Below are 17,163 nucleotides of genomic sequence, written 5' to 3'. Positions count from 1 at the left end.
AGTTGTTAGACTTCAAGTGTCCTGAGCTGTGATGCACTGCACAAGTTTGTCTGTGTCTCTGGCACAAAAAACAGCAACAGATCCTGTTGTTCAACTTCAAGTGTCGTGATTCACAATGAGCGCAACAGACAACAGTTGATCCTTTGTAGCAGTATCATATCTGCACTTTCTAACATTGTAAGACCAAGTCAAAATCCTGGCTGCATTGGCCGGGAATCGAACCTGGGCCTCCCGCGCGAGAGCCCTGTATAGTAGTCCTTAACTTCCTTAACTTTTCCCGTTCCTTCTCTATGGTAGTCCTTATCACTACGGATGTAATATACTTTTGGCCATTATGGAGATTTTAGGATGACATCTATAAATTCATCTCCTTGGCCCATTTCCTTAATTTTCCCTCCTTAGAGGTCCAGAGAGTTAACTTTTCCTCACCTCACCTCAGCTTGAGAGTAGGGCTAGCGTGAAGCCCCTTTCTTAGGTGGCAAGTAATGGGACTGCTGGTAGAAAGAATATTTCTCCCCGTCGGGGGATACTGTAGCAGTATCATATCTGCACTTTCTAACATTGTAAGACCAAGTCAAAATCCTGATGGGTAGTAGACACGCGCACACAGCGCCACCATGAGGTCTCCACAGCACTTGGGTGGATTGTTTGCCAAATTTGGTAAGCACTCTACTGTTCCCCTTCAAAGTCATTCATAATCCTTCTTTGGTGATCTTCTGACTTTTCATCCAGTGTCTTCATCGGGTAAAAACTGCAATTATTTTACATGTCTGGCTCAAGGTGAGCCTGGACACAATCCTTTTTCATTTCCAGTGACTGCAGTTTACTGTCAACTTGGACTTTGTGTGAGTTTGACATTGTTGCTAAGAAAAGAACTCTTAAGAGGTCACTGTGGCTAAGTGGTCTCAAGTGCTGAGTTGGAGTGGCAGCTCCCCTAGTTTGGTGTGTTGGAAGCCAGCTTCTGAAAAAAATGCTGTCGACTGACAGGAAATTAGAACATTACAGTTGCTCACCATATAGCAGTAGGAAAAACAGGAATATAAATATGAGTAAAATAAGAATTATACATAAGACTTAAAGCAATGAGTAAAAAAAAGCAGTATATTGTATAAATAAAGCTATGTACAGAATATATATGTTAAAACAAGTATGTGTAAACATATATTCACATAAAGTAAATATAATGATTTGGACATATCATTTAGCATCATATTGTACTGTAAGAACATTATCAACTGAGGAACTGTTGCTTTATGTGTTCCAGAAATCTCACATGCCCTGCCGCTGCCTCTGAGTTCCTCACCAAGGAGTGCCCGCACTGGACCCATAAAAACTGGCGGAAGAGTTTTTGTGTTGGACCACACACGCTGGACAGCACCCATGAAAGTGGCTATTGACAGTTTGCTGCAGAAGCACCATGGAAAGAAGGACCGCCTGAAGCTTGTGGATCAAGATTACGCAGACATGGTCCATCAGTCAGCCACAGATCCAAACAGCTTGCTGCACCCCACAACCAGGCTGCACATATCTTGCTATGTGAAGCACCTGAGTATGAATGATGAGTCCTCTATGCACACTAAAGTTTGCCATGGAGTCCCACAAGGTTCAGTGCTTGGACCAATTCTCTTTACATTATATATGCTTCCTCTGGGAAATATTATGAGGAAACACTCCATACAGTTTCATTGTTATGCAGATGATACTCAGCTTTATGTATCAATGAAGCCCGATGGCACCAGTCAGTTATGTCAGCTAGAAACGTGCCTTAAGGACGTTAGGACCTGGATGACCAGAATGTTTTTGCTACTTAACTCAGACAAGACTGAAGTTATTGTGCTAGGCCCTAAGAACCTCAGAGAGACTTTTTCTAGTGATTTGACTGTCCTTAGTGACGTCAGCCTGGCATCTAGCACCACTGTTAGGAATCTAGGAGTTCTATTTGATCAAGATATGTCCTTTAGCTCTCACATCAGGCAAATTTCAAAAACAGCCTATTTTCACCTTCGTAATATATACAAGATCAGGAATATCCTGTCGCAAAATGATGCAGAAAAACTAGTTCATGCATTTGTTACCTCCAGATTGGATTATTGTAACTCTCTTTTGTCAGGGTGCTCTGGCAAGTCTCTAAAGACTCTTCAACTAGTCCAGAACGCTGCAGCTCGTGTACTGACCAGAACTAGGAAAATGGACCACATTACTCCTGTCTTGGCTTCTCTGCACTGGCTCCCTATACAGTCTAGAATAGAATTCAAGATCCTTCTTCTCACTTACAAAGCTCTAAATGGCCAGGCACCATCTTATCTTAAGGAGCTACTAGTGCCGTACTGTCCCTCGAGAACATTACGGTCCCAGAATGCAGGCCTATTAGTGGTACCTACAGTCTCTAAGTGTACTATGGGGGGTAAAGCCTTCAGTTATCGGGCTCCTCTCCTCTGGAACCGCCTTCCAGCCGGGGTCCGGGAGGCAGACACAGTCTGTATTTTTAAGAATAGACTTAAAACTTTCCTTTTTGATAAATCTTATAGTTAGGGCTGGTGCTGGTGTAGACCAGCTCTTAGTTATGCTGCTATAGGCTTAGACTACCGGGGGAACTGGCACCTTGAGCTCCTCTCTCTCTCGCTCTCTCTCTCTCTCTCTGTGCATATACAGTACATCATATTACTGCATGTATCTATCTGTAAATCTCAGTCACTAACCACCTACTTTCCTGGGAGCTCTTCAGCTCTCTTAGGCTCCTCAAGATCGTTGGTTGACGGCCTGCCAGAACAACCCCCCCCCCCCCCCCCCCCACACCCCCTCCCCACCGGATTGTTGATGGACGGTTTGCCTCCCCCCACCCCCTTGGTCCCTATCCCTCTTCCTGCATCTTATCCCATCTCTCCCCCTATCCCTTTCCAAGCCCGGCGCAGTCTAGGCCTGTGAAGGCTGTTTCGTCATGAGCCGATGATCCGGCTGAAGATTTCTGCCTTTTAATAAGGCAGTTTTTTCTTACCACTGTAACTTTTGCTGCTTTGCTAAAGTGCTCATGATGGATAGGCCGGATCTTTGTAACATAGCAATAAGTAAGATCTTTTACCTGCTTTTTGTAACATAACAATGAGTATGGTCTTTTTACCTGCTCTTTTGTAATGTTAACAGACAAAGAGTAAGGTATTTTACCTGCTTTTTGTAAAGTGTCTCAAGATAACATTTGTTATGAGTTGACGCTATACAAATAAAAATTGATTGATTGATTGATTGATCAGGTGGGAGACGACGTTGATTGAACAAAGACAACCACCAACGCAAACAAATTAAGAGAATTCACTATTCTGGTGGCGAATTGATTCCAACAGTAGGATGTACACACACTGCTGCCACAAGCTTTTGCCATGCAGATAAACTGACACCCGATGTCTTGGTCATGAATTTTTTTCAAAGTTTTATGACAAACCTGAAAAGGTTGAACAGGACAGGGCTTTACTTCATCTGATGATTGTAATAACGGTGAAACGGCAGCGTCAAAAGGTCGAGGACGAGGACAAACGAAAGCACAGGAACGTGTCCGTGAAGTACAGTCTGCTGTGTAACGACCATCCAGATAAAGTGCCTGTCTGCAAAGCAACATGCCTCACAGTGTTAGGTGAGTATTGTTTTCATTTAAGAAATAGTTGAATACCATTTCGTAGATAGTTTTTACCAAATGTTTACTTCCAACCTATATTGTCTCTATCCTTTGCTGGTAAGTTCTGTACAGCAAAGTTAGTACTAGCTTAAAACACTAGAACTGTCAAGACCGTCTGAAAGACTACAAATAACTCTTTTTAAATAAAACCTACGGGCCTCTCATCCTATGAATTTTCTTAAATATGTGTCCTGTATGTTTTCTGAAACCTATGTGTAACTAAAATAAAACACACAAGATCCGCCACCAGAGTCATATTGACGGCAGTTGAAAACGATACATTTCCCCGGATTGTTTTCGCGTGTCATTTTATTTTCGTTATTGTTTCTATTTATAGACTTCATATGTGCGGGAATTTAACAAAGAGCGACAGATAGATAGGATATACAAATAGATAGAGACCATAGACAGACATGCTCATTCTTGAGCCGGCAAAGGAACTGACAGAGGAACACCTGCGTGTCAAGGCCAGTCTGACGTCGGTGCCTGTGGAGCCACAACATCCACAAGAGCTGAGAAGGAGGCAGTGTCAGACAAACACGCACTGCAAGAAAAATATGACCGTTGTGTCCTGCAAGGGGTGCAAGCACCCTGTGAGTGGAAAGCGCACCGTAAAGGTTGAGCACTTTTGCCGCAGGTCTGTGCCTTACGTGCTGCGGCGCTGTCCAAGGTGCTGATCGTTCATTTGTTCATCTGTTTGTTTGTTCGCCGCTGCATCTGTTATGGATTTCTGCAGTTATTTTTGTAGGCTATATAGTTTGTCATGCCCATAGATAGCCGTGTTGTTGTTGTTGTTGTTGTTGTTGTTGTTGTTGTTTTTGGCATGCGTGTGAGTTTGTTCAATGATTTCGTCTATGTCGGGGAAACAAACCCAGTTGCAGACAGGAGGAGGAGCATCGGTGTTTAGCTCTTCATTTGCAGTGTTTTTATTAAAAATGCATAGCCTAATATAGCCAACATTTTTGTAGACTGTGTTTTAGCAACGGGAGACGTGGAGCGGCACTAAAAAAGCCGACAGATATTGTAAATTGACATGCGACATTTAAAAGGTTACCAATCCTGCCTTATGCTGATAGCCTATTTGGTTTGTAGATAAAAGTAAGTTGTATTTAACTTTAAAAAAATGCATTATTTGTGTGCTTCTGAGCACAAACAATTAAATTTGCATATGCCGTCTGAAAGACGGCTGCGGCGCTTGGAGGGGGGTCTAGAATGTTGGTGGTCCTAATGTTGAAGCTTATTATAATGAATTCACAAATGTGTGCCAATACAATTTGGAGAGGTGGAAAAGGTTTTATTACACTAATCTCTTTTATCAAGAGAGGCATTTTAAGTTTTTTCAGAGTAAATTAAGTTTATTACGTGAACCTAATGCTGTTTATCTCACATTGGTCTAAACTGTAAAGGTTGTAGCCTATCTAATTAAGGTAGATGACTGACAACCTCAATAATTACATTTTTCAGGCATCAGCAAGGACCGTGTCTCCCGGGTTGCACAATATTATGCCAAGACTGCTGAGGCACATCCAGAGAGAAGAGGTGGTGCGGGAAAGATAGAGGACAACAAAGGGAGAAGAGAAAATATCATTCAGCACTTACAGTCCTTCACATGCCGTGCCAGCCATTATGGTCGGAGAGGAGCACCAGGCCGCAAGTATCTTCCAAGTGACTTAAATGTGTGCAAAATGCATGAGCTCTTTGAAGCTCTAAACCAGGGGTGGGCAAACTTTTTGACTCGCGGGCCACAATGGGTTCTAAAATTTGACAGAGGGGCCGGGCCAGGAACAGATGGATGGAGTGTTTGTGTGAACTAATATAAATGACATGTAAAAGCCATTACATGAAAGGATTTGGCCTTTAACAGGTAGCAAAGTATGAATATGCAAGGCTCATTGTACAATTTGATTTCCAAATGCATTCATTTAATTAATTTAAATTTGAATAAACACAGTAGAGAAACTCACGTTCAGTTTCAGTGGGACAGTGTTGTTGATCTCCCTTTTTTGCGAGTGCATTAAAGTCTGGAGTTAGTTTTGTAGTGGTAATTCTCAGGATAGATCCGAGGTGTTGGTCAGTTAACTTGGATCTGTGAGGGGCTTTGTTGATGTTCATGACGCTGAATGTCTGCTCACATACGTAGGTATATCGCTTAGCTCAGGAAATTTGTCGGATTTCCCCATTAACTCCAAAAATGCGCTGATCTCCTCTTTCAGCTCCCACACTCGTTGAAACACTTAACCAGCGGACATGAGAGTGGTACAGTAAGTCCTGATGATCCGCATCAGTTTCCTCCAGGAACGTAATAAACTGAAGATGCTGAAGTCCCCTTGCTCGTATAAAGTTAACAAGTTTTACAACTGGATTCACGACATGATTAAGCTGCAATACAGACTTACACAGAGATTCCTGATGGATGATGCAGTGAGGGAAAATAACATCCTGGTCAGGGTTTTCCTCTTTCACTTTATCCTGGATTCTTTTCAGCAGCCCAACACGTTTTCCAGTTAAATTTGGCGATGCATCCGTTGTGACATTGGCAAATTTACTCCAAGGTAGCTTCATTCTCTCGATGAACAGCAGACACCTGGTTATACACAAGAGACCTGCTGTCTCTACCATGCATTCTTTTAAAAACTCGCCTTCGGAGAAAGGCTTGCTAGCCTTTGCTAATTTGAATGCCCGCAAAAAACTTGCCTTGGTAGTTGACTCTTGAATCCCAGTTTGTTGGTGAAAAAAATGTTGCTGAGTCTGTAAATTAGCCTTCAACCTCTGAGTTGTAGCCGCCTGTTCTTGCGGGGACTGCTTGCTAGCGTAGTTAGCATGCTTCGTTGCAAAGTGACGGCTGATACTGTACTCTTTGAAAACTGAGACAGTTTCTTGGCATATCAGGCATACAGATCTTTGATCCGCTCATTTTTACAGAAAGGCTCATATGGGTTCATAGGGCAAAGCGAAAAAGTGAAGAAGGGCGTAATACACCACACTCTGAAGTGCGCCATCTATTGGGGAAACGCGGGCATTACAGGGGAAAACGAACGAGGTTTAATTATAATAACATTTTATTTAATAATAATATAATTTGGACAAGTTCGGCGGGCCGGATTAAAAAGCCCAACGGGCCGTATATGGCCCGCGGGCCGTAGTTTGCCCATGCCTGCTCTAAACCATGCTCATGTCAGTTACTCCCTCTATTACTCTGTGTTTGCCAGTGATTTCAATCTTGGCTTTGGCCATCCAGCTACTGATGCATGCTCTGTTTGTGCCAAGCACAAGATCAGGATTAAAGATCCAGACTTGACAGAGAGAGAAAAGCAGATTGAAACCGCTACATTCATTTTGCATCGTCGCAGAGCTCGTGTGTTCTATGACCTCCTAGGTAGGGTCGCTGAAAATTGTGTTACTTTGTGTTTTGATATGATGCAAAACCTGATCCTTCCTAAAACACCAATTGGACAGGCTTATTACTCTCGCCAGTTATACATGTACCTGTTCGGAGTTGTTCGACACCATGGAGAGAACAGTCATCAAACAAAAGACGATGTCCATCTTTACGTATGGCAGGAAAATGAAAATAGTAAGGACAGCAATATGATTGCATCTGCGCTAAGTGACTGCTTGAAGGTTCACCTTGAGGGGGAAATCCGTCGCTCCGGGGCACTTCGCCTTTTTAGTGACTCTTGTTATGGACAAAACAAGAATATAAACATGGTATCCATGCTCATGGAACATCGCCAGTTTTTCCCCAATCTTGCCATTGAGTACACATTCCCAGTAAGGGGACATAGTTATCTCCCGGCTGACCGTATCTTTGGGAGGATTGAGCAGAAGATTCGGAAAATAGACACAATCTTGCTACCTCACGAGTACCATTCACTACTGCAGACATTTGGAAATGTGTACATCTATGGCACAGATTGGGAGGCATTTGATTATCGATCTGCTACTAAGCAGTGTGTGAAGGCTCAGAGAAGCTTTAAAATAAGTGAAGTGCGCATGCTTGAACTGAGTACCAACAAGATTGGATTCAAAACAGCTTACAATGGGGAATACTGTTTCCATAGTGTCCTGAAACGGGGGAAGCGGTGGGCTGACCTGAAACCTGCCATACTCCCTAAGCAGACCACTGTCAAGGATGCAAAGAAGCGTGATGTGTTGGCACTTCTGACAGAAATGGGTGTGTCTGATGAGGTGCAGGCGTTTTATAATGATGCATTGTCTGAGGTTAATGACAATGCATGCCCGAGTGATGTAGAGCCAGAGTAAATTTCTCAGAGTTTGAGGGTGGTGTGGTGAATTAAATAAAAAAAACTTTTTCCAGTGTTCTTGACTTGGAAAGTCATGTTCCTCAGGACTTCCTATGTTCATCTTCAGTTCAGTTGCTGACGTAAAAAGCAAACATTAGTGGCCCACTCACTCTGAATGACTTTATTGTATGTATTGTAAACAGTGTTTCTTTTAAATGGTTACCTTTTGCCATACTTTTAATGGTTACTGTGACAGAGTGACCCGTCACTACGGTTGAGTTCGAGGCCACCCTTGCCCTTCGCTACAAACGGGTGGTCACCCCACCCAGGTCTCCAGAGCACTAGACGTGCCACTTTACCGCCATGCCAAGCTTGTTGGCATGGCAGTCAGAGCGCATACTCAACCGTAGGACGGGTCACTCTGTCACAGATGCACTTTGAATGGTCCTGATTATTAGGATATTATTATATTGTTGTGTTCTTTTTAAAAACATGAGATTTAAACATAAATTAATGTATTTTAAGTTATTATTTATTTGATTTAGCATTTATTTATTTAATTTATTTTATTATTGATTGTATTTTCAAATATGAGCTTTTGATATTGCAGGTCCACTGCATGTTCTTTTGTTCTAAAAAAGAAAAGAGAGAAAAATTGTAATGTCTGGATTTATAGCGTTTTGTAAAAAATATAATAAACTTTGTTTTTTTAATCAACAACATTGCTGTAAGATTTCACAATTATTGTTGAACATGTTTAGACTGAGCCAATAAACTGTTTTAACAGGATGAAATTAATATTTGTAAAATTTGTTGGTCTGGGTAGATAAATGCCATTTTTCTAAAAACAATTAAAATGGATTTATAGCGTTCTGGAAAAGAGCTCTTCATGTATAACACAGCTCACGTGAAAGGCCTGTCCCACGTTCCGAAGGATAAAAGTAGTGCCCAGTGTGGGGCTTGAACCCATGACACTGAGAATAAGAGTCTCATGCTCTACTGACTGAGCTAACTGGGCTATATTTTCAGGAATATCACGTCAATTTTTGTTATTCATGCTATTATACATCATGAGTAAATGATGTATGTACATGTATAACAGCTCACGTGAAAGGCCTGTCCCACAATCCAGATCTATGTTCCGAAGGATAAAGATAGTGCACAATGTGGGGCTTGAAAACACGACGATGAGATTAAGAGTGTCAGGCTCTACCGACTGAGCTAACTGGGCTATATTTTCAGGAATATCACGTAAATTTTTGTTATTGATGCTATTATACATCATGAGTAAATGATGTATGGACATGTATAAGATGTGTGAAACAGCTGGCATATGGAAGGCCTTTTCCACGGCTACACTTTCAAGGGTAAAACTTGCCCCCAATGTGGGGCTTGAAACCATGATCCTGAGATTAAGAGTCTCATGCTCTACTGACTGAGCTAAATGGGCTATGTTTTTAAGAAAATTACGTCAATTTTTGTTATCCATACCATAATACATCTTGAGTAAATGTTGTATAGACATGTATAAGATGTGTGAAACAGCTGGAATATGGAAGGCCTTTTCCACGGCGAAACTCTGAAGGGTAAAAATTACGCCCAATGTGGGGCTTGAACACAAGACCCTGAGATTAAGAGTCTCAAGCTCTACCGACTTCGCTAAAGCTGGGGAACAATGGACTGTATGGGGGGGAAGAAAGAGGAAAGAAGGGGGAGAAGGGGGAAGGAGGAAAAGGAGGAAAAGGAGAGAAAAAAGAAGAAAAAAGAGTAAGAAAGAAGAACTCTTAATGGCCCTTCTGCAAGTCAAAAGTTACTCCAAGTCACTATTTTTCATAAAATTTCAGAAATTACTCAAAATGATGAATATTTCTAGTTTTCATAAGGGGGATAATAGGGGAAGATTGGATCCGAAGGACAGGGGTTCGAACCCTGCATGGACCAAAACAAACTTCACATAAAGTGTTTTGGATTGTTCAGATGAAAAAGTAATTTTAAATAAGAAAACAATTATCCATATTGTGATTGAATTAAATCAATACTTGATTCTGTTTAGCATTCAAAATGTGTAAGAAAGTGATATTGTGTTTGTTTTTCATTTCTTCTCAGAAGTTAAGTGGTATTGACATAAGTCATCTAATTGTTTTAGATATAAGACTTTACTTACTAAAAAATAGCAAATATTATTGTAATTGTAATATTATTTTTATATTACTGTGTCAAATTGCTAAGAAATAAGTCAAATGAAAGAATTGGAGCAGAGGCACAGACATTTATTGAAATATTTCAATTAAAAAATCTAAAAACGTTTAAGTAAAAGGCACATTTCACATTTCCTTTAAACAAAATAATGATATATTTGGTGTTTTAGCCTCTAGCCTCAAACAGACTAATACTGTAGATTTTACTTCTCTGAACTTGAGATTTGACACCTGCAGCAGACTCTGTGAGTCATGACTGTCTACAATGAGTGGGACACTCGAGTCCAGCTGTGGGCGATTTTCCGAGCAGTATCTACAGTGTGTTTACATGGATGGGACGGTACACACTGCTTATTTGAATGCCACGTAAGCATTTTAAAAGACTAAAATGTGAAGAGACAGACAGGACGGGGCAGACAGAAGGGGAGAACAATGAATTATCATTTATTCTCGGCCCTTTTCCTCCTCATTTCTTCCAGCCACTGCTCCAGTGGCATCCCTGTGAAAGTGGGGCAATAAATGTATCCATGAAATTGCCTGTGGCCACTGTCTGTATTGCGGGGCTGATGGCATTTCCTGCATTTATTCTGTTCCAACTGACGATTGTAGGGCCTCGGGGCAGGGGGTGGAGGGGGAAGAGGGCCAGCAGGGGCGATAGGCCTGGGAGAGGGGACAGAAAACACTAACAACAAGGGGCTTTGGGCAGGGGTAGGAGCAGGAGCAGCTGTAGGCAGAGGTGCAGGCAGAGGAAATAACTGCCTCTGAATGGGCACCTTTGGCCGGACAGTGGCTGGAGCAGCAGTGTGTGGCGCAGCATTCCTTCTTTTTAAAAGTGCCTGTCCTGCTGTACATTGGGGCATATGGTACGTGTGCTGAGGTCCACGCTGCTGAGGGACAAAGGTGGGGCGCCCTAGAGCTGGTGGCAGACGCACAGGGGCTACAGGAAGAGGGGCAGGCAGGTTGACCCCCTGCAGAAGGACTGCCAAATCCTGCCTCTTCACTCTGTTGTTGTGCCACTGTGTGAGGGTGGTCTGATTGACCTCATATAGCTGGAGAGTGGTGTCCTTCATGAGAGTTCCATTGTCCCTCACCAGCTGCCTAACCTTCCGATAGTCCTTCAGCATGAGAGACCATCTTGTCAGGCTGCCCTTTCCCTTTTTCTTTGGGCTCTTGTGCAGCTGACAGAGCCTGACAAAGATGGCCTCCACAAGCCGACAACAGTCGGGCCACTGGGCAGGTGAACCACTTGACCCCAGGACATAACGCCTCATGCTCTCCGCACCGGGGGTGAATTCCAATTTATTTTTTGGAGACCTGAAGTACCCCGTCTTCAGCCTCTCCTGGTACCTAGCTGCATAGACCACCCGCTGCTGGTCAAAGGGCAGAAGATTTTGCCACAGTGACAAAATGGTGCTGGTCTGCTGGTTGCTGAGAGTGAGGGCTGTCTCATTTCTCAGCCCAACCAGGTACTCTGCCAGGCTGTCCACCCTGTCCATCCCTGGCATGTTATGCTCATCAACAGCCTGGAAAATATAACAAAATTAAAATATAATTATTCTAAATATTCATATTGGCAGGGAAACTAAGAAACAGATGTGATACAGAATGATGCAGTACATCACACAAGCACTTACCAACAGTTGGGCAGAGGTCATGCTGGTGGTTGGAGCAGGGGGGGCAGAGGGCATGGTGGTGGTGGGAGCTGGGTAGCCAGAGGTCATGCTGGTGGTTGGAGCAGGGGGGGCAGAGGGCATGCTGGTGGTTGGGGCAGGGGGGGCAGAGGGCATGGTGGTGGTGGGAGCTGGGTAGCCAGAGGTCATGCTGGTGGTTGGAGCAGGGGGGGCAGAGGGCATGGTGGTGGTTGGGGCAGGGGGGGCAGAGGGCATGGTGGTGGTGGGAACTGTGGGGCCAGAAGGCAAGCTGGTGGTCAGAGCTGGGGGGCCAGACTGGCTGAGGGTTTTACCCAGAATAATGTCAAATGTGGGGTCATGTACGCCATCATCAAAACCCTCATTCTCTGGCTCCTCCTCAACAGCCACATCCTCCAACAGTTGCTCCGTCTCCTCTGTTTCAGGGTCAACATTCTGCATTGCCCTTCCTGTCTGGCAGTACAGATAGTCAATACCTATCAGCTCTCCTGGGAACGAAAAGAGAATACTCATTGCTCATTTCTGAAAATGTGATTTTGGCTTAACCATGGTTGAATTAAACAGAACCATACAACACAACAGAGCTTCTGAGTTTTTAAAAAAGCAGGTTAGCTTCTTCAAAAGACAAAACCGTTGCAGGGCCTTTTTAAATATGTACTCTGAGTTAGCTGTTAAACTTTATTATCAAACTCACTCCGTAATGATAATGATATCTAAAAGGTATGAAATAAAACCATTAATTATGATGGGAAAGTGACACACACCAGTATACACTGCAGGGGGTTGGAAGGAGGGGGCAAGTTTCCTCCCAAGCACTTTGACACTGAAGGTGTTGACACAGTGCACAAGGTCCCCTGAGTAGGTGAGGAGTGAGGGAGGTTTGACAGCCAGCGCCGCAGCACCACGGTCCTGGTTCCATCTGTTCAGGCCTTCCAGGAGGTACAGCTGAAAATTCAGACTGTTGGCACTCGTTCCTTAAAATAAAAACAACATATATTTTAAATTCATACAATGAGCTATTTGTACAATGTCAGGTGACACGTTTTATGCTAAATACTTTATGTCAAAGAGCTAGGTTATACTTAATTGAAACTGACCTGGAATGAACCTGGCCAGGTGGCAGTGGAAGGACTCCAGTGATGTTGAGCCCCTGGCACACCTGTAGGTGGTGAGGATGATGCCCTCTTTGGTGGATGATCCTGTCTCTGTGTAGAGAGGAACACCTGGCTCATCCTGGATGCATTTTACATGCTTCCTCTGCTGTTCCCAGATGTTCACCATCCTATCCCTGTCCAGGAGTGGCACACCAAGGAAGTCACTGCCCTTCTCCCCCATAAGCTCGTGCAAAAGGAGGTCAATCATTGAGATGGTCTCCTTCTCTCCTCTTGTCCTCCTTCTGCAGTAGAGTACCAACTCACTCTTCCTAATGTGCTGGTTCACAAGGCCATCAGTGATGCCAGGAACCCCCTCCCGTTTCAGTTGCTCCCTCTTGACCCGGCGCAGCAAGGCGACATCACCTGCATCCCACTCAAATATGCAGCAGGACAGGCGAGCCATGAAGATGGGGTAAAGGGGATGGTCATCCTTGGTGCATCCTGATGCCAGCCGGCGCATGAAATGATAAATGTCCAGCTTGACCACAACGTCTGGCCATCCACCAAATCGTGCCTTTAGCTTGGTCTCCTCCCCATCCTTCTTACAGCATCCACAGTCCACATACAGGAGCTTTGGAGGAGCCACACCTCCTTCCTTGTACCTCCGGATGAGGTCAGCCACCATCAGGTCCAGCCCAGAGCCTTCCTGCGCAGTCAGGACACTGATCAAGATCTGACCCACCTCGTTACTAACTGAGGAAAGCCAGAGGGCAGTCCCCTTGGCAATGCCCGATAACTTCCTGGTGATCTGAAAGCATACAGAGGAAACATTCAGTGACTTAGGTCTAACTAGCATATCATTTTGTCTGGTATTGACTTATGTATTTACATTTTGTAAGTATACCATTCTTTTTTAGTACAGTTTAACAGCCTTTTACAGGTAAAATCATTTTAACAATGCGACTTAGGGATGAAGAATATCCCTTTTTAGTCATTTTGTCAGTTTGAGTGATGCTTTGATACACGTTTTTGTAGAATTGTGAAATGAGAATAAGAGCAGTGATGAGGAATTGTACCTTCTTTGTGGAGTCCATCTTCAGGATGGAGCCAAAGGTAGATGTAATGCTGGCTTTGATGTGCTCCAGCCTGCTTAAGATGTCCCACCCGTAGACCGCCAGCATCCACTTATAGGTGGGAATGGCCACAGGCTCAGGCGGGTCCTGAAACACCACAGGGAACAGGCTGGGCCGGCCCACAAAGTCAGAGCATGCCCCGAGGTACTGGCAGAGGCGCTGCAGCCACTCCTCGCTGTGGTTCTCCCTCAGCTGCTTCACCAAGCGAGACGGGCTGTTGCCCAGGGTCCTCTCCCGCAGGAAGCGGATGACCCGAATGTCACAAGCATATCTGTATTAAAAGAAAGGGAAGAGACAGAGACATTTAGACAAACACAAAAAGACAGTCCAACCTCTTATATCAGTCTGTTTCAATTACAGACAATTTTCAAATAAACAATGTAACACAATAATATGTATTCTCATTAACATTTTTTTGTACATGCTCGTTACAGTGGTGTCTTTCTACTCACTTCTGAGTCAGGATGAGCCTGAATTCGAGCCGGTGAGCCAGGTCAAGCTGGTCCAGGATGGTCTTGCTGCTGGACAGGTAGTTGGTTTTGCAACCAATGCTGTTGCACCTGAGGGTCTCTGTGACCATCAGGTAGTACCTGTCCACGTCAAGGACCTGACGGGCTCTCTTGTGGGCACCGTATCCCACCAGCTGCTTCCCACACACAGGACAGGTTAGCCTGACCTTCCACAAGTGGTACGGCATCCACACAAGCAGGCGATGATTAAAAAAGCGCTCTGGAGTGGGGGCCTGATGGTAGATGAGCGCTGGCCCGGGTGGCTCGTACCACAGCTTCAGGTCGGTCCGTAGCCGCTGGTTTCTCCACAGAGCTGCAGAGATCCATCTCTGGTCCTGGGGGGGATGGTTTTCCTCATCTTCACTGGCAGCCAGGGTAGGTCAGGGCCAGGGGCAGCCAACACATCCTCCGCTGACATATTGCTGAGAGGATCAGGACCAGGAGTGGTAGAGGAGGCACAGACAGGAGGGTCTGAGGAGGCACTGGAGGGAGCAGCTGTTACAACCTAATAATAAAAAAAATGATGTACAGAAAGACACACACAAATAAAACATTAACACATCATAAATCACTGAACTGCTTAGGTTAGGGTTTGATGTTTGGCAACAACAACAACAAATTATCAATAGGATTCTTACAGCGGCAGTGGCTGGGGGGATTATTGAGGCTGATGACACAGGAGAGGGGGGAAGAGAGAAAGGGGAGCTGGTCCTAATATATTTTCTGGGACTCTGGGCAGGGGATGATGTCCTCCCTGATGTTGGTGTTGCAGTGCCGATGTTTGTGGTGGTACTGGTCAATGTGCTAATAAGGGGCTGAGAGAGAAACAGGAGGAAATACAAGGTTATAAACTAAATCGTGTATCATTATTGGGCATATAAGATTAAAACTTGAAGTATAGCTTCATGCAATGACAAGGCATTTAAGCACATGAACACACCATTGATCACTGAACTGCTTAGGTTAAGTTTGGCACACAAAAATTATTTGTGAATAACACAATTGAAAAGGGTTCTTATAGCTTTAGCAGTGGCTGGGGGGATTATTGAGGCTGATGACACAGGAGAGGGGGGAAGAGAGAAAGGGGAGCTTTATGTTTTCTGGGACATTGGGCAGGGGATGATGTCCTCCCTGATGTTGGTGTTGCAGTGCCGATGTTTGTGGTGGCACTGGGGGACGTACTAATAAGGGGCTGAGAGAGAAACAGGAGGAAATACAGGCTAATGAATATATACAAAATCATGTATCACTACTGGGCATAATAAATCATTGTGTCATAATAAGACATGATAAAGCATTTAACCAAGGAGAAATTATGTCACAAGCAATACTATAAATCAAATGTATGCCTAGAGTGTCACCATACTGTACCTTTGCAGGCTTCCTAGCCACAGTTAAATTTGGCTTCAAAGCAGCACCATGTGACCCGCCAAACCGTGGTTTTGTAAACTGAAAGAAAATGAATGTAATCTTACAGGATGCATGATCATGTTATTTATTCTGTAAAACATAGAAGTCAGTAGTTAAGAGTCATTGGGTAAAAATCCCAAACAGAATAAAGATTTACCATAGCCAAATTCAAAGCAGGCCTCTGCACAGGTCCAGCAGATGTTGATGCTGAGGAGGCAGCAGCAGTGCTTGAAGGGCCTTGCCCTTGACCAGTGCCAATAGTGGTACGGGGAAATTTGGTGACAGGGACTGAGCTGGAAGGCTAAAGATGTACAGAAACTTTTGAAGTAATTTCAAGCAAACGACACAACAACAAAAATGTGCACACAACAATTTGATGTTAGTTTAAAAATACCTTCTTAGTGTGGAAACCACAGCCACATGTCTGTGGCCCCCCAAACAGAGATGCCTGTCCCCTCCGCTGCATCGGGCATTTGTCAATCTGTAATATTTCATGACAAAAAATAAGCAAGTGTTTCTATTAGCTTTATCATGTGTGACTGTATTGTAATTGCTTAATACAACTATACCTTCAGATAGAGGTCATTCCACTTCTTCTGGCGGGGAGCAGTTTCCCGATCAGTTTTTCTGTTATTCAGTCGTGGCTATTATGAAATCTATTGATAAACACAATTATTTTCATTTAGCCTACCACAACAAAACTCCACATAATGTTTTACTAATACATCTGCTTTTCGCATTAAGCTCGTTAAATAGGGCGATTCTATTTATTTATAACTAAGTTAGCTATATAGAATTAGAATAAGATATTCTGTTTTAGATGAAGTGGCCCGATGCAGGAGCCTGAAACCAATCTCTCCCACCTAAAGACAGCTATGGATGATGACGATGTTAACACGGCAAAATAAGATAAAAACATAACTTACACGTCTCTAACTCTAGCAGCAACCATCATTTTAGTGAATGAAGATATCCTCTGTGTTAACCAAGGTGACTGGCTAGGTTTACCGTCAAGTTATTCAACACCGTCAAGTTAACGTTAAACTTGGATGACAAAGTTCTTTAACTAGCTAGTGATCGGTTACCCCTGTATATATTAAGTCAAACTAACCACAATGAACAATCTAACTATGGGAAAATAATATACTATGAGTGACAATAATTTAGTTGATGACAGTTTACCTTGAGAGATGAAGTCAAATCCCGTTCAGTCGATTCTCCGCTACCGGCAAAAATCTATGGGCGGGATATCGAGAATG

The 17,163-nt window shown here is 43.7% G+C and overlaps 1 protein-coding gene and 1 non-coding gene across 2 annotated transcripts; both read right to left on the bottom strand.

Moving 5' to 3' along the window:
• Positions 1-8,856: 8,856 nt before the first annotated feature.
• On the bottom strand, positions 8,857-8,929 carry trnak-cuu (transfer RNA lysine (anticodon CUU)). Its single transcript has one exon. It is a non-coding gene; the product is annotated as a tRNA-Lys (tRNA).
• A 1,646-nt stretch (positions 8,930-10,575) lies between these two features.
• LOC132982594 (uncharacterized) lies at positions 10,576-16,514 on the bottom strand. Its single transcript, XM_061049145.1, has 12 exons — positions 16,474-16,514; positions 16,299-16,385; positions 16,062-16,205; positions 15,866-15,943; positions 15,133-15,309; positions 14,438-14,999; positions 13,929-14,256; positions 12,856-13,660; positions 12,523-12,732; positions 11,744-12,246; positions 10,960-11,632; positions 10,576-10,769 (listed from the first exon to the last, which is right to left on the bottom strand). Exons 6-12 carry the CDS (start codon positions 14,680-14,682, stop codon positions 10,576-10,578), a joined length of 2,958 nt encoding a protein of 985 aa, XP_060905128.1. The 5' UTR covers positions 14,683-14,999; positions 15,133-15,309; positions 15,866-15,943; positions 16,062-16,205; positions 16,299-16,385; positions 16,474-16,514.
• Between the last annotated feature and the right edge of the window lie 649 nt (positions 16,515-17,163).

The sequence above is a fragment of the Labrus mixtus genome, chromosome 10 (genome assembly GCF_963584025.1).
Source record: "Labrus mixtus chromosome 10, fLabMix1.1, whole genome shotgun sequence".
NCBI lineage: Eukaryota > Metazoa > Chordata > Actinopteri > Labriformes > Labridae > Labrus > Labrus mixtus.
The sequence above is the reverse complement of the archived record's forward strand: the minus strand, read 5'-3'. Positions and strand labels throughout refer to the sequence as shown.